This window comes from Cinclus cinclus, chromosome 10 (genome assembly GCF_963662255.1).
Source record: "Cinclus cinclus chromosome 10, bCinCin1.1, whole genome shotgun sequence".
Classification (NCBI taxonomy): Eukaryota; Metazoa; Chordata; class Aves; order Passeriformes; family Cinclidae; genus Cinclus; species Cinclus cinclus.
The window spans coordinates 10,626,912-10,650,874 of NC_085055.1; the positions used below are offsets into that span (position 1 = coordinate 10,626,912).

General features: G+C 42.9%; 1 protein-coding gene across 2 annotated transcripts in view; it reads left to right on the plus strand.

The window, feature by feature from the left end:
• LPP (LIM domain containing preferred translocation partner in lipoma) overlaps positions 1-23,520 on the plus strand; it is a 298,039-nt gene extending 274,519 nt beyond the window's left edge. For both annotated transcript variants that reach the window (XM_062499363.1, XM_062499362.1), the window contains 3 exons: positions 17,283-17,461; positions 20,519-20,639; positions 22,235-23,520. In XM_062499363.1, coding sequence (XP_062355347.1) covers positions 17,283-17,461; positions 20,519-20,639; positions 22,235-22,363 — 429 coding nt within the window. In that variant the 3' untranslated portion in view covers positions 22,364-23,520. The remainder of the gene's footprint in view (positions 1-17,282; positions 17,462-20,518; positions 20,640-22,234) is intronic.
• The last annotated feature ends 443 nt before the right edge of the window (positions 23,521-23,963 follow it).

The window sequence follows — 23,963 nt, forward strand, 5'->3', positions numbered from 1 at the left end:
ACGGTAAGGTCAAGTTGTTTGCTGGAGAGAGAGAAAGAGAGAGGGGACATCAGCCCTCCAGGCATGTTCTAAGAACACACTGCAGATGCAGCTCTGCCAACAAGATGTACAAGGACATGTCCCATTTGTGAATTGCCACCAGCCCTGAGACTCCAGCCAGCATTGAACAATCACCACACAGATGATTGTGTGAATGCCTGGTGCCAATAAATGGAGGCACCTCAGGGACTTTATTGAAAACCTACATGTTTTCCCCTTCCTGCCATCTGCACCAGCTCCCCAAGGACTCTGAGAGCTGGCTCTGCAAGCTCATTTACCCCTTTACATGCTGTTTGGGCAATTGGGAAGGCCTGGCAAGGCTCTCCAGGACATCTCCCTATGTAAGGAACATTATCACCACTGCCAGGGTGCCACCATGAGAGCACAAACACCTCTCCTGATGCCTGAGAAAGCACAGGAGTCCACATTGCTTTTTGGGAGCTGCATTGCTTGAAGGGCTAAAAGGGGTAAAAGCTTATTCTTGGGTTACTGCTGTCAGCTGACCTGGCTCTGATGCACTTGTGTAAACAGGCAGCGTTTTCACATCTGTGCTGTTCGCTTTAACATGTCAAATAGCTGATGTTTTTGCAAGGTTTCCCTAGCTCCTTCCTCTTTTCTGTCTCTATAAAATAATACTGCTATAATCCAGTTTGACTCAGCAGGATCCCTTTCACGCTGGCTAATCCCCATATATAGGCATCAGTTCAGGGAGGTGCACCAGAACGCTGCAATATTTTCCCTAACATTTTGTTTAACCAGGATGACATTATTCAGACAAATTAATTCCTCCAAGACGTAAACTTGTTCTGACTGAGTGCTGCAGCAGCCTCCCTGAGAGCAACAAACCATGATCTGACATCTTAACAGCTCTCCACACAGTCAGGGGGAGTCTTACATAAAAGATCTTCAGCTGTGCATATCTGCAAGGTGCAGCTGCCCCTTTCTGCAATACATTTCTTTTTCAGCAGGTTTTGGTGGAAAAAATACTTTTTTTTTTTTTTGGAAGTGAATGGGATCTGAAGCACAAGTAATTTCAGAAAATATCCTGGCATATAAAAACATAGAGTGGAGATTACCCTACCCTCTGAAATCCTTGCCAAAGTTTTTAAAAATGGGTTTCTACTGTGGTCACTCTCCTTCCATTCTGAATTGAGTTCATCTTGTATGTCTGAGCTAACATGTTGTTCCATGGGATTTACAAAACTCAGGGGCATGTATGGGTGATGTGTCAGCTGTGTGTGCCAAATGGCAACACCTGTTGGAAAGGAAGAGGAAAATGTAAAGAGTCCTTCACAAGTCTGCCAAGAGAAGGAATTCTTGGCCTGCCTCATAGAGAGGAATCCTGGTGTGAAAAATGGCCCTGTGGTCCTGCTTTTACCTCATATAGGGTACGGATGGGCAGGTGAGCTATCCTGTGCCCCTCTGTAAGACCAAGTATTTGGGGTGGCATGCCCAAATGGCATGCCAGAGCTGTGCTCAACACGGGGTTTTCTGTCCGCACTCCCCTAAGACGTTTTCCTGGCACTTGAGTTACCACTTGTACTCTACTGTCAGGGTTCTTGGAGCCAACTGGGAAGTGCCTTTTTCCTCCCCTTGCCTGGCATTCCTTCCCCTTGGTGCTTCCTTAGCTTCTAGATCCAGAATCCAGAATTGAGGCTGTCTTGCTGGCCTCAAATGTGGCAAAACAGTTGAGGGTACCCTAGAGGAGGTGGAAGGAAATAAAAAATCTGATTAAGTTGAAGTAGCAGAGCTTGAGCTATTTGAACACAGTTCTGGGTCCATATCTCACAGCCCTGGCTTTCTTCTGAATTCTTCATTGTCTCATGTTTATTTTTTGCTCTGCTTGAGTTGCTCCACTGTGCATTAGTTACACATTCCTGAGAAATAGGTTGATGTTAATTGTTTGTTCATTGAGATTTGCATAAGTGACTTCAGAGGGCTTAGCTGACTGGATGGCCACAGTCTTGGGGTGCTGGCAGCTTCTAGCTGGATTTTTCTTCTGCACCTTCCCATCTGCTAGGCTAGCAAGGACAGCTAAGGGAGAGCATGTTCTCTTTTCTGCAGCATTGTATTATTGATAGAGGTCATCATTAGGGACTCCTGGTACTCCACTTCAAGTACCTTAATGTAATATCATCAACATTAATTCAAACTATGTTAAGATTACAGCAATTAACTGTAGCATCCAATAGACACTGAATAATTTAATGGCTTTATAAAGTTGAAGCTTACAGAAATGGATGTACAGATGCACAAAACTATCTCAGATTAGTTTCAGAGGTTCCCCTTGCTCGGTATCAGCTGTTGCAGATGCTTCCCACTTGCTTCCCAAGGGAACTTTTGCATCTTTTTCTCCTGGTTCTATTTGTGAAAGATCTAACATTAGGACTGCACTTCCTTTTACACTGCAGTTTTGTCTTTTGGGGAATAGTCAGTCTTCAAGCTCTTAGCCCTAGAATCACTTCTGCATGGTGATTCTGAGCCCTTTACTTGCTGCAGACAAAGACTTGACCAGTAGCTTTGAAAATGTCATTTAGACATTTCATATCATCTACACAATAACAGCCAGAGTGAGCTTGTTGCTTTCAAGGGGCTTGGTGGAGTAATTAGCAATTTATGCTGTAGTAAGGTAAAGTAGTTTTTTCTCCTGTTGAAGCAATTCTGAAGTCTTTCTGGAAAAAGACGCTGAAGTTTTTATTTCATAATAAATGTGTGGAGTAACTTTCATACATTGTACAAACCCTGAAATGCCATTAAATCACACAGTTTATTAATGGCTTCTTCTTAAGACTCCCTATGATGTTAACCTGGGATAAACCATCTGTCCCCCAACCACATCTTTGGGACCAGTGCAACTGTCCCTACAAGAGAAACCATGTCAATGAGCATGTCTGAAACAGATTTCTAGAATGGTAGTGCAGAGTTGTTATGTCTGATAGTATTTGATGTTTACCTGTAGTCTGTTACTTATAATAAAAGGGGAAAAAAAAACTGCTGATAAAATTAGTGCATTAGTAAGATGTCAGAGCAGTGGAATGGAGAGGCATGGACTGATGAACATCCCTGACTCGTTTGAACTAAATTGGTTTAACACACCCAGCTGTGAGGCCATCTATTAGTTCAGGAACAAAACCATCTTCTGGCTCACCAGCTTTATATCCAGGTGGAGGCTCCTCTGGCAAAGTACCTTTCTTAGGAAGGATCAGAGCTTTCTGTACAGCCAGCTAAGGGAGCCTTAGCAAGTGGTAAGTCTGTGTCTCTTGATCTGTTCAGGCTATGCCTGGGCACTGCCATGGAAATCTTGATTTAGTCAAACCTGTAAAGTGCTAAAAATCCTAAGTGGATCGGTTGCCAGGGATTCTGCACAGAAACAATGCTGGTATAGCACTGGGGACCTCACAAACTGTGGATTTGGGGTAGAAGGAGTAGTGCCTTGTTCGGTTTTCTTTTTGTCATGTTCCCAAAAGAGAGCAGAGAGCCCAAGCATGGTGGGAAGCATGCACATAGCATACTGACAAGATCCTTGTGTTCTGTACATGGCACTAGCTAGCACATTCCTCCTGTTAGACCATTGCCACAGCAGGTCCAGATGTCAGTAACTCCGGCTGATACCACTGAAGAACAATGATTTATGGCCACTGGAGATTTGTCTGGCTTTGTTCAAGGAGCACAAGAAAAGGACTTGGAGGTTGTGCTTGGGGTGGTCAGCTATCTAGGTCAGAAGAGGTAAAAGCTGCTTTTTTCAAAAATTGGCCTTCTTGCCAGCTATCTTGTGGTTTGTCTTGTCTGTCAGAGAATATGGGCTGCTTTGTTTTTTTCCAGGATGCTGATCATACCCCAACTCAAGCTGCTGGCTTGAAGTGTCTTTAAGAAAAGGTGGTTTGAATTAACCACCCTAAAATATACACTACCCTATCCCTGAGGACACTTTGCAGTGTGTGACTATTAAGTGTTTAGTCATTAAAAGGACAGCTGTACCCAGAGTGAATTAATTCTTACATTAGGCCCTGAAAAGATCAGCTCTACACCCAGCTGTAGTCCCAGGAATGCCAGGTAAACAGTGGAGTTTAAAGTGCATGGAAGCAGGAGAACTAAATGGCAAAGGTAAGCCTTTGGTACCAAGTAGTATTTTCTTACCAGCAGATCTCAAAACACTTCCCAAAGCCTGGTAAGAACAAAGATATGTAGGGTTAGATGAGCCCTGGAGTAAATACCTTATTTTCAGTCACACATTCCAGCTCTCAGCTTAAATATTTTTGTGTTGGGTTTCTTTCAGAAAAGTGCAGAAAAACCCTGGAGTCAGAAATCCTATATAAAGCACACAGGATAATTAGCAGCCTCCTGGAAACATGTGAAACTTTAATAAACTCAAACTCCAGTTCCTTCCCACAGGTGGGGTCCAGCAGTACAGTAAGCAGTGTGCACAATTAAGCTACTTTTATGCCTCTTCATCTAAAAATGTGAGTGTTAAAACATATGTAGGTAAAGCAAATGGAAAGCTTAGACTTGCCTGTGTGCCATGCTCATTTGAACTTGCTGCATTAGCCTGGATTGCTGCTGAGCAGTGTGTGCTCCAGCAAAGATTTTGCAAAGGGAAATGTCTTCACCTACAAACCTGGCTTCTTAAAAAGCCCTATGACTTTGTGGCTCCAGAAGATACTGACTTTCCCTGCCAACCACAAAGGGGAATAAATGACTGAGAGGGCTCAAGTAATTATACAAAGTGCCTGGATCAACTTTTCCATGGGGATCCTGTAGCTACTGGTCTGATGGCTTAATAATGTGCTTCTGAAATGGCTGCTTTCCTCTGCTTTTTCTCTCTGGGGCCAGATTTCCAGCAAGACTCCTTAGCTGCCCTTGCAGAACTGGCAGAACAATGCTTACTGGATTCATACTGTGTGTGAAGGAGCCAGCAGTAACTTTTCCATAGGAAAACCTGCGGGTAGGGCAGAGCTGGACTATGCTGCTCCAGCAGCAAATTTTGAGAAAGAGAATGACCCAAAAAGCCCTGGATAACTTCTTAGTTCTTCACTCTTCACTGCCACTCCCTGTCCCTCTGTCCTTATCCCTCATGTCTTTGGAAGCTGGTGTGGCAGTGCGTATGGGGGGGGACCACTTTGCACCACCAGTGCAGCAATAAAATGTGATCTTTCCATTAGGAGACCACCAGCACTGGTCCTTATGGCCTGCATTAGCTGGATCACTCAGATACCTGAGCCACCTGCTAATACCAGGCTGTCTTGTCTGTTTTTCACCTGGATCTGGTCTATAACTACAGCCTGATGAAGAGTGGCCCTTCCTTCTTTTGTACCTCATAGATCCATTAAATTGGAAGCTGTGTATGGAAAGATGTGGTCCAGTTTTACTTTGCATGAGCTGCTTGGCAAAACATGAGGGTCAGATTACTGTGTGTTCAGATTGTTCTTTCTGGGGAAATGGCAACTTCTGGTCCTCAGAAAGGAAAATGGGAAGTTGTGTTAGTATGGAAATGAGCAATTCAGCAGTTACCTTGGGAAACAACCATTGATGCAGGTGATCTTAGACCTTTTAAAGTACTGTGAGAAGCACTGCAGCATGGTCTTTTCCACTGTTATGTAAAGAAAATCCCCATAATGGAATGGAACAGTTACAGATCAGAATGGTCCTGCAATATTGATTTTTTCCTCTATATTCCATAATCACTGTGATTTCAGCCTAAGAGTCCATACACTGAGAAGATGCTATCAACTTGAGAATGGACATGTTATATAACATCTATTATACATTCAGTGTGTTTATGTAAATGCACATCTCTTATGTAACTGTGTCACTAGGAAAACAGTGAGGTTGGACAAATTGGTTTCTCCTGCCATTGCTGCTCTGCTTTGCTTGTTGATTCTTAAGCGCTGTCACAAGGCACTGCAGGTTGTGCTGCTGATGTGTGTGCCCAAGTGAATCTCTTCTTTTCAGCAGCTCCATTCACTTTGGGTTTTGCTGGGTTTTTTCTCAACTGTTGTTCCTTTTTTAAAATGTAATGTTTGGCAGAAAGCCTTTGGTGTTGCTTTCACAAACACAGGAGTAATCTGGTTAGTAAACAGTATGGCCTGACAGTTGACTAGCTCAGCGTTCAGTTGCTGTGCTTTTCAACTTGAAATAATATCCAGGGCATGCTCCTCAAGTGATGTAAAAGACCTGGTAAAGAAATGCCAACTGTCAGTTTGATTTTTGGTCTGCTCTGCTCTGACATAAACCTTTCTGACAGCTCAGACCAGTGTCCTTCATATTCCAAATTAATCCAAAATTTCTCATGGTAATGAAAGAGAAAGAAATTACTTTAGAGTGCATGTTTCCTGCTCTGAACATCCTTGACTAACCCGGCAGACACCAGAGAATTACCACCTACTCAGACATGCCTGTCTGCTCTTGATGCAACTCTTGAGCTTATTTGCATTCCAATGGTTTTTCCATCCAAGATCTCTGTATCCAAGTCTCCATGTCATCTGTACAACATAGGAAGAACTTTTTATTTTTCAGGGAGCCTTAATTTTTCTAGATTGAGGGCAAAGGAACAGTGCCAAGAGGTTGAATCAACTGAGTGAAGAATTATGTTGCAAGGACTCTTCTGCCCAACTTCACACAGCAGTATATTGAACAGTAGAGTAGCCCAAAGCTCCGGGTTTACTTTTCACTTATTCAAGGAAGGATCTGATCTATTGCATGAGCATCTCTTTGTAAGGTTAGAAGGAATAATGTGCTGTCCTTTCTCTCCCAACTCTACAGCAAGCTGAGTTCCAGCAGAAGCGCCCTCAGAAGTGGGTAAGAGATTCAGAGGGACTGATGTAAATCATCTTCTCTATCTCTGTCTTTGTGGATGAGATTATCTCACAGTGGAGGAAGGAAGGTGATGGACGAATTCCCTGGATGGAACATCAGTCTCTGGCTTTTGCTTTTCTGCCATCTCACTTGACCTCTTTGGGAAGTTCTCTTTTCTGTGGCATGCCTTGTCTGGGTTCTTCTTACGTAGCTGTCTCAATTTTCTCGTTTTGTATCCCTTCCTTCTTTGTCACTCTTATCTCAGCAGGTGGCTCAAACTTGCTTTCCCAGACAAGGAACCAAATCAAACATCCAGGTCAACTGAATGAAAGGAATAGGGATGTCACTGCATCTAAAAATAATCTCAGTACCTGGTAGGTGACCTATTTGACCCTGGACTTAGTCAGCAGCCTGGATTTCTTTCCAATTAGATTCTGGCTCTAGATAGAAGAAGGGGTGTCGCTCCAGGAAATTATTCCATTCAAACCTCTGAAGAAATCCTGCCTCCCCAAAAAATGAAATTTCTAGTCTTGGTGTAGAGGGGAGACGGTATAGTATAATTCTTGCCTTACACTGTCTCACTTAATTTGGGGTTCTGTTATTCTTGATAGTGGCCAGTGCTGATAGTCTGTGGGTTTCCAGTGTTCTTTCAGTCTTTAAAAACAGGCATTTCACTCAGGAGGCTTTCTTCAAGAAATAAGAAACTCCCTCTCCCTGTGGAAAGACCTCAGAGTGCCCACAAAGCTTTCAGGTCTCATATTCCAGGTACAGATAAGTCTCCCACTGCCCCAAAGGCTCCAAGATATTCTCCTCACCTTAGCGACATAAATGTATTTGGCAACTCTTTAGGAAACATATCACAGATTTGGATATATCATATTCTTACTGTCAGTTCGGGTAGCAGCAGCAGCATCCAAATGCTGTGAGAGTTTTGGGGGAGTTTTTTGCCAAGCTTTGTACTGGATTACATTATCTATTAAAAGCAGCTATTTTTATGCTGAAGTTCTGCAATGACCTGTATTTCACAACTTGCATGTATACAGTGAAAAAACATTATCTTGCACTTAAAAGGTGTTTCAGTGAAAGCTCCATGAAATTCTGTGCAAAATCTCATTACCTTCTTGCTTGGGTTTTCATTTTGTTTCAGTTTGGGAAGGTGTTTATTTCTTAGTAGCTCCAGGTGCCAACTTTGGTGTTTGCAAGAGAGATGTGACTTCTGTCAGGGCATTACATACCTCCTAATAGCTGACTAAAGCCACTCCATAGATAATATGAATAATGGAGGAGGAAGATAATTAAATTATTCTCTGAGTCACTGGTGAACCAAAGACAGAAACCAAACAGCCTTAGTTTCCAGTGCTCTGCCCCTGCCACTAGAAAAAAATAATTTCTCTTGTGATTTGTTTGAGATCTTCAGGAGAAGCTTTGCATTCTTTGTTTGAGCAATTAAGGTAGAAGAGGGAGCTGCTAAACCGATATCCAGCTGGAATATTTAATTTATTTAGTAGTCATTAGAAGCGACTTAGAGATGCCCTTATCTGTGACTTGAAATAAGCAGAGGAAAATAGATTGTGTGCCTTTCCCTGTGGCTTAGAGAGATGAGGGGTTTTTATTATCAAAGAGTGAAGGGGAAGGATTCTGGGGTTTTTTTTCTTACAAACTCTAAAAGAACCCAGACTCTGGAGCAGTAGTCCTGTCTTTTCCTCCCCTTTTATTTTTTGTTTGTTTTGTTTTTGTTTTGTGTTTTGTATTTTTGTTTCTTTGTTTCTCCAGGAAATATCTCTTGGAGAGCACAAGAAGCAGAAAAAGCAAGCTTTAAACAGGTTGTAGTTAAAAGCCTTGTAGTGTTCAATCTGTAACCAAGGCAAGCCCAGCTTTGCTGGATACTAATTTACTGATGAGAGTTTTCAACTAAAATTTGTTTTCCATTTTAATCAAAAAAATTTCCATTTTCTTGATGGTTTTCATGTCACAAATTCTTGCATTGCTCGAACAGTCCTTCAGGAAACGCATGGCAGGCAAGAACTCATTTCAAATGTAAAACTACCAAGAAAGAGGAGAGTGAGGGGAACTATAAATAACCACCGAGATGTCAGAGTCTCAGTCATTTTTTCCTCTGCAAGTCAGCTTTAGCAGTTAAGGTCAAGATAACATTTCCATGTCAATGGTCAGTTACATCAAAATTCTAAAACAGGAAATCAGAATGGAATTTTTGATTTTTTTTTTTCTTGCATTGTGCCCAGATTTGACCAGTTTATAGTCTCTCTGGTCCGTCAGCTCTGAGTTCCAATGTTATTTTGGTTAAGCTTCTTGCCAGAGTGGCAAGCTTGGATTGGAACATTGGGTTTTTTAAAAGCTATGAAATTAAATTCCTCACCAAAAGAAAAGAAAAAATGCCCACTTCTTGCCGATAGTAATTTCTCTGTTTCTTTTAATGTGGTTCAGTTTGACTTAAATTTTAGCCTAACAATTTGGTACACAATTTTGTTTTGTTTTCACAAAGTTCTAATCGGCTTAAACTGCAAGCAGTTTCAAATGCCTCTCTAGCAGCTTCCTTGGTATTGCTAATTAAGCTTGAAATCTCTGTGTTGTCCACAGTTGGATCTAAACAAGGAGGACAGTGTATCTGCTCAATGTTTGCCACATCTCCCAGCTGCATGCAGTTCTGCTGCCTGTGCAGAAAGTAATCACAACAGGACAGAACCTTTATTTAGGCAAAACTCCCAGGGCGGCATGCAAGGTTAGGCACATCATGTTTTGAGGAATTTGGTGGCAAGAACAGGTAAAGCAAGCAGAGCTACATCAACAGCACAAGGACTGGGAGTGCTTGGGAAAAAGGAACAGTTTTGCTTTATCCCCCAGAGCACTTTGTTCTGCAGAGCTGAGTTATGTATGGTCTGTAGGTGCTCTCACCTGGATATGGGTGTTAAAAATAGATAAAAGCACAGGCTATCAAAACCTGATGTGTATTCCCCCCATCCCTCTGGAGCAAAGCTAATAGAATATCATAGTTTTTTTAAGCTACCAAGGTTCACTTCAGTGGAAAAAGAGTCCTAGCAAATCCTCCAACACATCTTTCTGCATTGGGCAAAGCCATAGGCTGGTTTCTCCCTAGGTAGGGACCAGAGTGTGTGAAGCAATACAAATCTGCTGAGGCATGGCTGCTGTTGTGTGACACAGCCCAGGGATTTCCACGGTAGCTCTGAGCCAGTTCACCTCAGCTGCAGGAGCCTTGAACGAACTGTTTAGCTCTGACATTCTGGGAGGGATTTTGAGGGATTTCCTTCAAATTAGAAATCTTCCAAAATCAGCATTTTGTGCCAGACGTTATATTATGCAATGTCTTGGAATGAAGGTCTGGTCGTGCATTTAGGATCTCCTTAGATTGAAGGAACCAGAGATGGAAACTGTCTTATCAGATCATCCCTCCCTGCCAAGGCAGGCTTGTCTCCCGTGCTCTGCTAGTGCTGCTGTGCTTTACAGATGTTTTTCTCTCCAGTGCTCCAAAAGCCTGTCCCAGCTTCCTGGTTGGATGTTTTCTGGGCCAGTAGCAGTCCTGGTGTGGAGTGACCGATTTCACCTGGTTATACTGGTTCATACCTGGGGTGGGGTGTGCTGTGGTGGCAGTGCTAACAACAAGAGTGAGCTCTGCTCACCAACATGCACAATGTGCTGCTTCGATTCTCTGGGGAGCATGCAGCTCCCCTCTCCTGGTGGCAATAGACAAGATGTGAGTAGGTTTGGAAATACAGCTTCAGTAGAATATTACTGAAGGGACTGGAGCTGATTACTAAGATATTTAACAACGTTCTTTTACATAGCAATTGCTAAGGATGCTTTCAATTGTTTGGCTCACTGTAATATTTCATGCAACTATAATTATTGTTGCTGAAAAAAATTCATATGCATAGACTTTTTTATTCTCTGCGCTATTTTAAAGTCAGCTGTTAAAAGCATTTCTTCAGTATCAAACTACTTTACTCTTGCGAATGGCTGTAGCCATATTGGAGTATTCTGAATAACATTTAGGGACAAAGACAACTTCACAAGTATTTACCAAACCTAACAATATCCAGTTTTTCACTGGGATATGTAACTTCGATAGCCATTTTATTTACAGGCTAACTGAGTCACAGAGCATGGGAATGCTTTGCCTATGGTAGCTACTTGGTTTAAAAGCCAGAAGTCCAGGCATTTCATCTTCCAGCCTACCAGTTTAGAGGACAATTCCCTCATTTCTTACATTCATAGGCTCTGCCATTTTAAAGGGACAAAGACCTCCGTTGTCAGAGCAGGGAATGTACAGAAGATGAGTAGCTTTGAGTGCCAGAAATTAGTTAAGTAATTTCCAGCACGGGGCTTCTTGTGGATTTTTAGCTGGAAGGAGTCAGTGTGGCTGTGGTCGGACATTGAGCATAATGCAGAGCAGATTGTTTAACACTGACGTTCCTTCATCACTCTCAGCTTGGTGGTGCTAGAAAGGGATGCAGGCCTCATCTAAACTGGCACTAAGCGTAAGAGAAATCACCCAGTCCCTTCCTCTGTTGCTCCAACCTTTAATTACATTCAGCATTAAAGACAGAATTCTTGCTGCAGATAGTTGGCCAGTTTGTGTGCCTGCCAGGCCCAGCAGCCTTCTCTAAGTTTCCTTTCTAGCCTTTGGTATGCTCAGACAATGGCAAAGCCATCCCTCTGCCTTGACTTGATAAGAAAAATGGAGCTCCTTCCTCCTCTCACTGTAGAGCATATTTTGACATCTGCTTATCATTTGGGAAGCATTTCTCAAGCACTGTTCCATTTTCATTATGGCCTTTCTGTTATTGCACATTTGTGGACTCAGTTGCATGCCATTGTTATCTTTGCTAACATAAGCCATGAAATACATCTAGCCTTTCTCTCATAGTTACAGGGCAAGGGGAAGGGATTCCTCCATCCTGTATGCTGAGCAAACTTTCTGCCAGATTCACCTCCAGCTGCTCTGAGTCCAAAGCTACAAAGCTGAATTCAGTTTTCCTGACAAGAAAAGCAAATTCCAGCAGCTGAGAAGCATGCCAGCTGTGGTATTGCTACTGTGCTGGGAAAGCCACTAAAAACTGAGCTGAATGGAAGAATGGTTTGAAAGCCACTCAATACAGTAGTCTCCAGGGCCTGAGTCTGCTCTGTGCAAGGGGTAGCTGTAAACACAGCTCAGACCCATTACCAGCATGCTGGTAACATTGCAGGGTTGCCCATATAATTTATTCCCTTATCTTCCTTTCCATCTCCCAGCAAACCACTGCTCACCACTGTGTCTGAATTAGGCTGTCAGGGGTCACATCTCTTGCCCCAACACACGGATGCAGCTATGGCAGCGTGGTCTGACGGTCAGAGAGCCAGCCAAGGTGCTTCTGCAGTGCTTTCCCTTGCTGAAAGTACCCCTCAGAGCAGCAAGAAGGGGAGTATCACTCTCTGCTAATAATGTGTCCAGCTGGTCAGGTGAAGTGAAAAGGACTAACTCATGTCCAAGTTCTCTCCTCAGACATGCAGGAAGGAATTTCATGCTGGCTATTAGTGACTTAAATGTTATGTTTGCCAAGATTTAACCCATCTGTGGAGATAGCAGCTGGGGAGCCTTGGGTGGAAATAAAGTCTTGGTTTTCCTTTTCTAGAAAGAATGCCAAAAAAGTGCTTTAAAGTGTTGAAATTACATCTTGATACTTAACCCTCTCCACTGCTGTCTGCTTTATATTTAATTTATAATGCAACTATATATTTTCAGACCCAAAACCTAAATGAAACCATTTGCAATTATTTTGGAGTGCAGTTTTTCAATTGACCTGATCTAATTTGAGGTTTATAAATTCACCAGGCTTCTTGAGATTAAAGTGTTCTGTCTTCACTTAAGTATGGAAACATTTTCAAGCCTCAAAAAATATTCCACAAAGGGGAAAATGTCTGCTGCTCTGCTCTCCTTTCTATCTCAGGAAATGAAGGACAGTCACAAGATTTAAAGCATGTCACTTACCACACTTTACAAAGTTACAATTCAGCTATAGTATTCGACCATGTGCCTCTTTTTAGCACCGCAGTCACATTTCATTTGTGCAGCTTAAAACCATCTCCTCTGTTCAGTCACTTCGAAAAATGTGTTTCTTCTGCAGCGCTTACAGAAAGTGAGTTTGTGTCCCTGTGCATGAGTTGCCAATGTAATTTATTCCAGCAGCTTCTCTCCCCTGTCCCAGCAAAATAGGCAATACCATGCTCGTGTCCCTGTGAGTGAGCTCTCCTTGGTCTGCTGTTCAGAGTGCAGGAGACATTATTTATGTTCATTAAAGCTTGGGATGAATTGCCAATGCAGAAGAAGCAATGATTAATCTGTGTGGCTTTTCTTCTGCAGTCATTGCTGGGTCATTGTGGGAGAGCCCTTGTGCTAGCAGGATAATGTGAGTTACTGCTGTCCCCAAGTTTGGTTAGGAGGGGTTATAATCTGCAGCATGAAGGCAGCAGGATGAACTGCAGCCCATGGGCTGTTACTGCACCACTGCTCCCCAAAGTCTCTGCCACCTTGCCATCTGGGAAAGGGCTCAAACATTCCCCAGCTCCAGTCTTCTATGGCTCTTGCAACCCAGAAGTCTTTCCCAGCAGCTGGAGTTTTTACTTTGTGTCCCATGTTTAAACCTAAAATTTGCAGAGCAACTCCCTTTGGCTTTCTGTGGTTTCTGAAGGGACAAGTATTGCTCTAGGGGGGTCAACTCCAACCACCACTTGCTAGATGCTTGCAGCCAAGCAACTTGTTCCCAATATGCTACTGATTGTGCTATACATGTTTAAGTCTCTTAATTTTAACTTGGAATATGATTCATGATGTCCTGGTCATTGTAGCTCTTTCTTTCTGTTTTAGTGTATCTTAGCTTGTGGTTATTTTTCTTGTTGGTGTTTAGGGTGCATTATTCTCCCCACGTGAGATTCTTTTTCTTTGCCATGGATGTTCTGCCCTCAAGAGATATGGACCAAGACTCAGCCTTAAACTTTGTGCCAACCTTCCATTTAGAAATGGATGGCTCTTTCCCTGTGCTTTTCAAACCCCCCAAAAATTAGTTGGATTTGGAGACACAAGGGCACTCTGTGCCTCTTGGCCAAAAATATGGGAAAAGAATGGTAAGCTTTATCCTCAGCCCACACTAAATTTGTGGTCTATATTCTTATGACATGAATGTGACCACAGCCCTTAGGTCTGATATTTCCTAGCTGTTTCTCTCCTTTCTTCTTTGTGCTTTGCCTTAGCTCTCAGTGTAGCTCATCAGATGCACTCAGTTCTACCTGTTGATTACAGAGCAGGCTTGCAACAGCAGCTGGAGAGAAAAGAAGGAAAATAGACCTGTTAGGCATTTTTCTTCACCTTACTTGGCTTTTTGAGGGTCTGAATGCTCCAGGAGGTGCTAGGAGAGTTAGACTAACTGTGAAAGAGTGCAAAATCAAGAAGCCAAACTTATAATCCTACAGGGATGCTGTTCCCATAATGTGCAGAAATACCTTTGTGCAGGTTGTTAGCTGCTGTGGCAGCACTTAGGCATGTGGGATAACCTGATCAGAGAATCAAAGAAAACCCTGGTAGCTTCACAGGCCAAATCCTGCCTTCCAGCAGCTTGATGTCAAATGGGTGTGAATCAAGGAAGCTTTCCCTTTGGCAGCATCTGGTAACACCTTGAAGAGAAGGGTGTGAGCCAGCCAGGGTTCTAGCAAGGAGATGGGCTTAAGCAAATACACTCCCAGACAGGGAGTGAGCTGGAGTCTGAAGCTAATGACTTTGTTTTTCCTTACTGTTACAGACTTGGAAGAATGAAAAGAATAAATTTCTCAGGTCTGATTTTCAAGTTGTATAGAAGGCTTAATCAGGAGTTGGTTAATTTATAATGCTTGTCTAAGTTAGCTGTGACAATGTCAAACTGTGACTGAGCTAGGATTTGGGAGCAGAAGATGCATGTTTTCAGAAGGTATGATCCAGCAGGGTGATTGCCTGCTTTGTGATCACTGCAGAGTTTCCACCAAAATCAGTGTTAACGTGGGATGTCAGACAGGATGGCTGTAGTGATCCCTTGTGCGCTTAAACTCTGTGTCCCAAAAATGCATGATCAGGAGTTACATCAGATCCGTGGTGAGAGCAGTTCCAAGCCATGCTGTTTGGTGCTAGACCCCTCTGCAGCGTGGATTGCTGCTTCAGGTGCCTGCTCTGGTCACACTTCTTGGTGGGCTGCAGTAGCAGACCAGGGGGACTGCTGAACAAATCGGTCCCCAGCAGGGAAGTAAACCATGGAATTCCCAGTCATGTTGTGGGGAATCAGTATTTATCAGAATTCAAAAATCAATTAGGAAAGTTCATGGGAGAAGCATGCACTTGAGGCAAAATATGGGGAAGCCAAGCTCTGACTCAGGAAGTTACTAAACTAGTAATCAGTGGAGACTGGAAGCAAATCCCAAGGAATTCCTGTGTTTTGCTTACCCTGTTCTCATACTTTGGCTTCTGTTGTTGGCAGCTGTTGGAAATGAGGCAAGCAGTGACTTGGTGAGGCAAATGCTCCATACCTGAGTGTGTTCAGAAAGTTTCATGGCAAATGCCTTACAAATGGCACAATCTTCCATCAGTATCCACAGGTATCCTGCCTTCCCTCCTTGGCAGAAAAACAAAGAGAACCGCATGGATGGAGACTGAGATGATGTGATCTGCTTTTGCAAAGCAAAATGGTAAATCTGCCAGGTTATTTCTCCATGGAGAAAATTATTGACCTTGCTTTTTCTGGCATACCAGCCACCGTTATAATGATGATGATGGTGACAGCAACCAGACAGAAAGGCCAGCAGTCATTCTTTCCTGCCCATTATTACAAGGTATAAAGCAAAAACCAGCCTGAATTTGATGCTAGTCTGGCTGTGCTCTCTTTACAAATGTATGAGGCAGTTCTCATATGGGTTGAAATTCAGGACTTTTCATATCAACCTTTCCAAAAACAGTCCTTCTGATCCTCTGATATACTTGTGTATTTGTTTGTACCTTACCAGTGACATGCAACCCAGAGATAATGTCTGAGAGCAAATGTGTGAGTGTAGAACCTTCTGATTTCCTGGGTGATTCATCTCCTTACAGTACATTTTGGTTGCACATGTAAGGACTCGCTCTTGCCCCTGAGAATACTAGCTCAAAGAAGCAATAACAATGCAGTCAATCAAAGCACTACTTTCTCTGGGAATTTTGTGGCATGAGGAAGCAGGACTTCAGCCTTCTTGTGTTTGTCAACAAGATCTGCCTTTAAGCAGCTTTCTGTATTACTGTCCTGTTAGATTTTTTCCTTTTTTTTTTTCCCATGTCCCTATTTCTTCCTATCTAAATAATCAGTAGTATAATGATAGATTTTTCTACCTCACCCAAGATGCAAATGCTGTCTGATAGCATTATTTGATAGTTCAGGTGCATCAAGCAAAAATTGTAGGTGAAGTTTGCTTTTCTAAAGTCCAGTGAAATTACACAAATAATTGACACAGATTTATCCTCCATTTATGTGTCTCCTAAAGTGCTTGCTTTGAAAAGGTTAGTTACCCAGCTGGTGTCAGAAGGGCTGGTGTGGCTCACAGACAACCATCTGAAACAAAATTATCTTGGTGTTTCTATAATTAACTGCAAGGGTAAGTGAGGGTTAAATTGAGATGAATCATTCAATGGACCCCACTTGAAAAGTGGGCATTTTTTTTGGCTCCAGCACTTTAGGACCAGGCTAGTGTGTAAAACCTGTGCAGCAAGGATCATGGCCTTAGAGCTGGCATTTCACAGTCATTATCTCAAACATCGTGGGCCAGAGATAAATGAAGCATTTAAGTCATCCTGAACTCGTGTCCTTGTGGGTGCTTTTCTTGCAGCCACTGCTTTGTTCTCTCTAAGAAGACTTGGCAGTATTCTCTGTGGTGAGAGGAAGATCAGGATTTTCATACAAGGCAGATAAAGATATTTTTATGGGATCTGCATTGGCAAAGTAATTAGAGGGTCTTTGTGTAGCCCCAGGAATTTGCACTGCAGTTTTGCACTGCCTTCTGTGGAACTTGTCTCTAATGAACTCTGCTGCAAAAGCTTGCTCAGGTTGGGCAGCGCAGAGGCAAAAGCCCAGTTTGGCTGCACAGCTCCTTCCTTCACGTGCTTGGGGCTACAGAAGCTGCTGTGTCTCAGAGCCATCTCTGATCACTTGTCAGAGCTGCTGAGAGAAGGCTCTGGTCTGTGTTCTAGCACTTTTCTAAAGGCTTGACCCACGCCCTGTGCTGTTATCATACTCTTTGATAACTGTTGACTGTACTGCACTTCATTTGAAGAAATGAAAAGAAGGTACCTACAGCCTCCAAGCAGACCTGCAGCAGCCTCCAACCAGCTGACCTTTGTGAGTGTCCTGCTGAGATGGTGCTCACATCTGTTGTGCATGTTTTCTTTGCAGAATACACTGGAGCAGTGCAGTGTCTGTGCAAAGCCCATCATGGAAAGGATCCTCCGAGCCACTGGGAAGGCCTACCATCCCCACTGCTTCACCTGTGTCATGTGCCATCGCAGCCTGGATGGGATCCCCTTCACTGTGGATGCTGGTGGCAACATCCACTGCATCGAGGATTTCCATAAGTAAGGCCTAAGCTGCTGTCAGTGCTTTGCAAGTTGTCTTTGGTTTTCGCCCCTAAAAATTCTCCTTCTTAATACTGAGCCTCCAGGAAGTTCTGAACCCTTTGCCACTTCCTCCCAAGGCTCTTGCATAGTAGTGAGCTCTGCTCCAAGCAGGCACACTGTGGCGTACAAGGTTAATTGGTTGGGGGACGATTCTGCCTGATCTCTGTTTTGCTTAGAGCTGAATTGAGGGATAACCTCTGTGTCCCTCTGTTTTAAGTGATCTGCCTTCCCCTTACCTTTCACTGTGCATGTTTCTCTTCACTGCCTCTACCTGCACTTTCACATCAGCACCTCTCTTCTTCCACTGAGCAATTAAGAGAGGTCCTGTCCTGTACTCTGCAGGTGTTTGCTTACCTCCTAGAGGGATCTCAGTGGCCACAGGTTGCTCACAGCTCCTTTTGTTTTTAGTTGCTAATTAGCTTTTTTAAGCTACTAAGAATACAGCCCTGGTAATAATTTATACTGAAACTGCTATTTAAAGTAAGTTGAAAGGTATAGTAGCAAGTAATTTCTGTCACTGACATGCTACCACCCCCATCATCACAACTGATCTAGAGAAGACAGGTAGATATAATCAGAGCACAAATGTTTGCCCTGTATGGGAAAGACAGATACATTACACCCCTCAATTAAAAGATGAAATCAATACTGACAAATGTGAGTTTACATCTCAACCATTTACCTCTTAATTTCTAGGGGGGTAGGCTTAATTACAGCCTCATGACATCAGTGTGTGGGTCTGAAAACTCAGAGAAGCTGGCTGACTTGACAGAAAGGGAAGCAGACACAATTAACTGGCATATTAGAATCCAACAGGAGGATGTTCCCTGTAGCTCAGCTAGGCTGGGTTAATTGGCAGCTGCTGCGTTGCTTTGCCTTTCTGTGCCACCAGTTGTGCGTAAGGTAAAATGTGGTCCTGAGCACAGGCCCAACAGGAGTTTTATGCACCACTCAGGCACCTGAAGGGCTTCCCTCACACCCCCTCAAAAATTGGCAGAGTGCCCCTTCCAAACCCCACAGGCCAAGGGCTCATATGCTTTCAGGAGAAAGAGGGCTGATGTCCCACATTTGAAGCCTTTTGGCAGTGACTGCATATGGACCTCGGGGCTTTGCGAGTGGAAAGTGGGAGGCTGCCAGTGCAAGGAAGGACAGAAAAATTGAGTGAAGGATTGAGGGGAAGGTGATGGGAATAGCACAAGACCCAGTGTGACACTCATAATGACATTGGCCAACCACACGTTTTGCAGTACTTTGGCCATCCCAGTTTTAATTGATTAGGGATGACATGTCCTCCTGAATCTGGAGGTTGAGTGTTCTACATCTACATCCTCTTGATAACGAAACTGTAGCTGATGCTTATTCACACTACCCCTGAGCTCAGGCCCCAGAGTAACAGATCCACATCCCCTGAAATCTGCAGGAATGATCTCAGGATCCTGGGAGATAATATTTGTCTCATAATGAATTACTCACAGAAGCCTGGACAAAGAAATATTGAAGTATTTTTTAAGTACCACATTTGAGCTAAATGGCACAAGGAAGGGCCTGCATGAAGCAGCACATAATTAATTGCCATCACAGCTCCAGTCATATCATGATCCATTTAAGTTATTTTTCAGAGCACTCGTTATAGCCACTGTTTAATTCATTCTTTCATTAGATCACAGCTACACAGGCATCTTTCATCTTCTGCCAGTGAAATTAATATTTTTCTTTATTCCTACTACAGATAGATTTTAATTTTTTTATTTTCTAAGATAGTTAATTCTGACATGGTTCATGTGACAGGCTGGGTGGCAGAGTCAATCTTTACTTGGCATTTTAGAAGAGAAGGGCCTTTGATCTCCTTGTGTTCTGATGTTTGCCATAAGCTTTGCCCTCTGTCACTTCACAGCCCCTGACCCTGGCTCTCGTTACATGGCAGCAGATTCTGTGGGTGTAAGTTTTCCTTTCCTGTCTGTTTGCAGGCAGAATTTGCAGCCAGGAAACTGGTACCAGTAGGTTTTGAACAAAAACAGCAGATAATGATTCACCACAGACTAAATATTCCCAAGCCTAGGAGCAGAGATGGCCACTTCTCATGGGACCTGAGGGGAGCAAAACCAGAGGGAATACAGAGCATGGGTGAATTATCCAGAAGGGCAATATGGTGAGCAATAGAAGGGAAAAAAGAAAGGGCTGTGCTTCTCTTGATCCCTGAGCTGACCCTGATTCAAGTCAGTCTCTTCATGCAGTGAGTTATTGTCACTGTACAGTTGGAAGTCAGGCTGACTGGAAGAGAGAACACTGGGGTCTCTGCACCCAGACCTGTTCCCTTTTAAGCCTGGACAGCACCCTATTGGATAACTGAGTTAGTTTTAGCTAGAAAATGCAGCAAGTCAGAATTGCCCTGATGCTTCTTGTCAGAGAGTGAGCACAGCCAGAAGTGTGCTTCTGTGTTCATAAGTGGGTAAGAAGGCTTGGAAGTTTTAAGGGGATGGCGTAAACCTCAACAAATTAGTGTTAGTGCAAGGCAATTATTTTTTACCATTTCTTTTCAGACTTTTAAGCTATTTCTTCCAGTCTCCAGATTTTAATAGTTCGATTTTTGTTTTCAAGAGATTCCCTTGAAGCAGATCCTGGTCATCTTTCTTATCTTGGGATTTGCATGGATTTTCTTAGAGGCTGAGGGTTGTGGCAGTGCATAGGTGCCACAATCGAGGGTCATTCAACAGGCACTTTAGTTGTTAATTAGGGCAGCAAAATGCTTTGCTGCCTGTCAGAAGTTCTTGAAGTCCTCTCCTAATAAATGTTCTTCAATATCCTAAATGCCTGAAATTGCCTTGTAAGACTAAAGTGCTCCTGTCTATTTTTTTTCCAAGGAGGGAGCTGTGCAGAGCTCCAGCCTGTGTTGTATATGCACATACGTGTTTGTGTTTTGGTAAAAATGCACACATTTCTGGTTGGCTGATCCAGTTAACAAAAACCTTTTGCTCCAAGTTTGAGGGTGACTATGCCTATCTCTTGCTTCCTCAGGAAATTTGCCCCGAGGTGTTCTGTGTGTAAGGAGCCCATCATGCCAGCCCCAGGACAAGAGGAGACCGTGCGCATTGTTGCCCTGGATCGTGACTTCCATGTGCAGTGCTACCGGTGCGAGGTTGGTATTCCAGTCACGGCAGGGACACAAAGCAAGGCTTGGCTTAACTTCATCACCACCTCATGCTGCTCACATGACAGGCATACCCTATTGTAATCCTGGCTCTACAATCAAATTACTTCATTGACTTCAGCAAGCAAGGAATTTTTCCTCATTTATATCCATGCAAATGAGAGGAAAATCAGGTCCCTTGTTTATAACAGGTTCATTAGGAGAGCAAAAGAATGTGACTCAGGCAATTAGGGCTTAATACTTGAGAACTTCATAAATTATAGCCTGGACACAAATGTAGCTCATCTTTATGTTCTTAAAATGAAAGCTAATGCATGTTAGGATTTGAGCAAGATTGTACAGGAAACTCAGCATATGGCTCTGGGTTGAAGAATTTTAATGGACACATAAACATGATCATTCTTGTTTTGTGCAATGCTTTTTGTGCTACTTTTCCTGTTCAGTTTCATTACACACTTCATGTAATTTTGATGGTAAGAATCTGAAGACAGAGAATAAAAATCACCTTAAAGCAATTAGCGTGTGGGAACAGCTGTGTGAGGGAACCTTCAAGAATTCTTCAGTGCTAGTGTTACTTGTTGGATAATATATCAGCCAGATGGCAGGGTAAGAAAATGAGGCCAAATATATTTCTTATTGCAGTTGCAGGTTTTAATAACCTTAATTGGAAGGAAGGATGGACTAGGTTTAAAGGTCTAGGCCGAAACTTGAGGCATTTTGTTCAATTCTCAATTTGAACTTGGCTTTCAGGGTACATATCAGCCCATTACTTAGGCCCATTATTTTTTAAGATGCTGGGGCATTCCTACACTAAATTTTGTAGAACCTAATTCATCATACAGCATGTCCCCATGCTGGCTGCTGAGATACCCAGGCTTTCACATCAGTAGTCCTGGGCCAAGCAATTGCTTGATTAAACGGTGAGGGGTAATTCCCAGCTTTCCTAGCAGCTATACTCAGCATTGAAGCTTATAGGCTGAGGTCTCTGGAGCAGGTTTGGGGGCCTTGTAGTGGGGTTTCCACATTCCTGTCTGACATACTCCTTTTCGGCACAACCTTTTTGGCCGGTTTTAATGCAAACACAGGTGACAGTTCTGGTAAGGGGAGACAGGCAGGGACTTTGCTAGCTGCCACCCCTGGAATGGAAGCTGTAACTTTGTGGCATTAACTCTTCCAAAGGAGATTACCTACAGTCAGATATTGGTACTAAACTTTTTCCCAATGATTCTTCTCTTTTATCCTTTTTTTAAAATTAATAAATACGTGCTTCAGTTTGATGTTTCTCCAATGCTAAAGACCTTTGCTTTCTCAGAAATGTGAAGGGAATAATCTTCTTTTATTTTCAATTGGATTAAATTCAGCAGAGAGCTGGGGAACCCATCTTCTCTGCAGCATTGTGTCTTATCAGAAAATGGCTTAATCGTAAAAGACATCACGTACCTCAGCTTCATGCTTTGCGCTGACTCAGGCTGGATCCTGTTACAAGGTGGAAAGTGAGGCGAGAGATTCTTTGACTAATAGATTCTTTGCTTTATCTTGCTCTTTCTTATTTACTTTACACTTTGTGTTCACTTATTTCCTAGGACTGTGGTGGCCTGCTGTCTGAAGGAGACAATCAGGGCTGTTACCCTCTGGATGGGCACATCCTTTGCAAGACCTGCAACTCTGCTCGGATCCAGGCTCTGACTGCCAAGGCCAGCACTGACCTCTGAGTATCAACTGTGACACTCCCCAGGATGCCCACAGGGGGATATTGCACAAGCTTTGCATGATTTCTTTCCAGCCTAGGGTCTGAATCTCTGTTTTTGAAAGAAAAGGAAAAAAAAAAAAAAAACATAAAACTGGAAGGCCTTGGAACAAGAGGGCAGTTTGAGAGGCCATGTTCAGACTGCCCATGACAGGCACCTAATTTAGACACAGCTGTTCAGGAGGACAGTGAGTGAGCCAGAGCAGCTGCTCTATCTGCAGCTGATGGAGTTAAGGGTCACAGCACCTAAGTTATCTGCCTGTAGAAGGAGGTCTGAACATGGTCCTTACTACACTTCTGTGTTTGATTCCTGTTTCTTTAGTACGTGAAGGTAGAGGGTGAAAGATGGCTGAGATAGTTATTTCTCCCAAGTTATTTTGAGAACCTGACCAGCTCTCATTGAAGTGATGGGATGTCAGTGTCTGCTGGTGACTTAAATAAGGTCTGTGTCACCAGTATAAGTAGCTCCACTGTCCTAGAAGGTGTGAGAGCAGATCAGCATTAACACAAACAGTGCAACTGCAACTGTACTGCACCTGAGTGTAGGTGTGGTCTTGTATCCTTGGACACAGATTGGTTATTTCTTAGGCCCCTCCTTGTCTCCACTCCCTTCCAGTTCAATAGGGTTTTTCTCTTACTCATGAAAATCTACTTAGCTATTGCATAAATTTATTCCGTAGTGATTCTTCCAATTCACAACGTATGAGTAATCACAGAAAGATGTGAGCTTGCACACACTGTACACTACATACACACTACACACACACAGAGCATGCTTATGATTTACCAGAGGCATAAGCCAGTCACATCTGTTGAGAAGGTCTTTAAAGGATGTGGGGCTGGAAACACATTTCTTAAATCCCAGTGGTTAAAAAAAAAAGATAAAAATGACTACATAGAACTGCAGTGCAAAGTGATGCTCAAAAAAATCTTACACCACTCTCTCATACAGCCCATTCTGGTGGGACCACTGGCAGTGTTGGTCTCTGGGTAGACATTCAAGCAATAAAGTCTTGTTCTATCTCCTGTTATTGCAGTAGGAGGATTTTCCTTCAACAGTATCAGGGATTGAATCAGGCTTTGGGATGATACACATTTCTCTGATGTTAACACATGTGATCTGTATTTAAGAAATCAGATATTTTTTCAACAACAGAAAAACAGATCATCTTAAGTAGATGTTCAGTTTTCATCTTAAGAAAGCTAAAGAAGGTATTAAGCCCTTCACTATGCTATTCCAGAAAGCAGGCAATTTTTTTCCTCTCCCATTTTCATCCCAGCCCCTTATTACTTGCCTCTAGTGAAATTAATGGCAGTAGAGTGCTGGGACAGCAGCAGCATTTTCATCTTCAATCCAGAATTAATATATATGCCAAGGTAGATAAAACCTGGGCACAGATAATCCTTTTTTTCCCATGATTGTGGGTTTGGGGGTTTTTGGGGGTTTTTTATTTTGGTTAATTAAAAACAAATCAAAAAATTAGAAGTCCATGGCATTCTGAGCAGCTATAATAGTCTTGTTCATGAAACCCATAATAACTAAGGTGCAAATTACATAGCGAAGG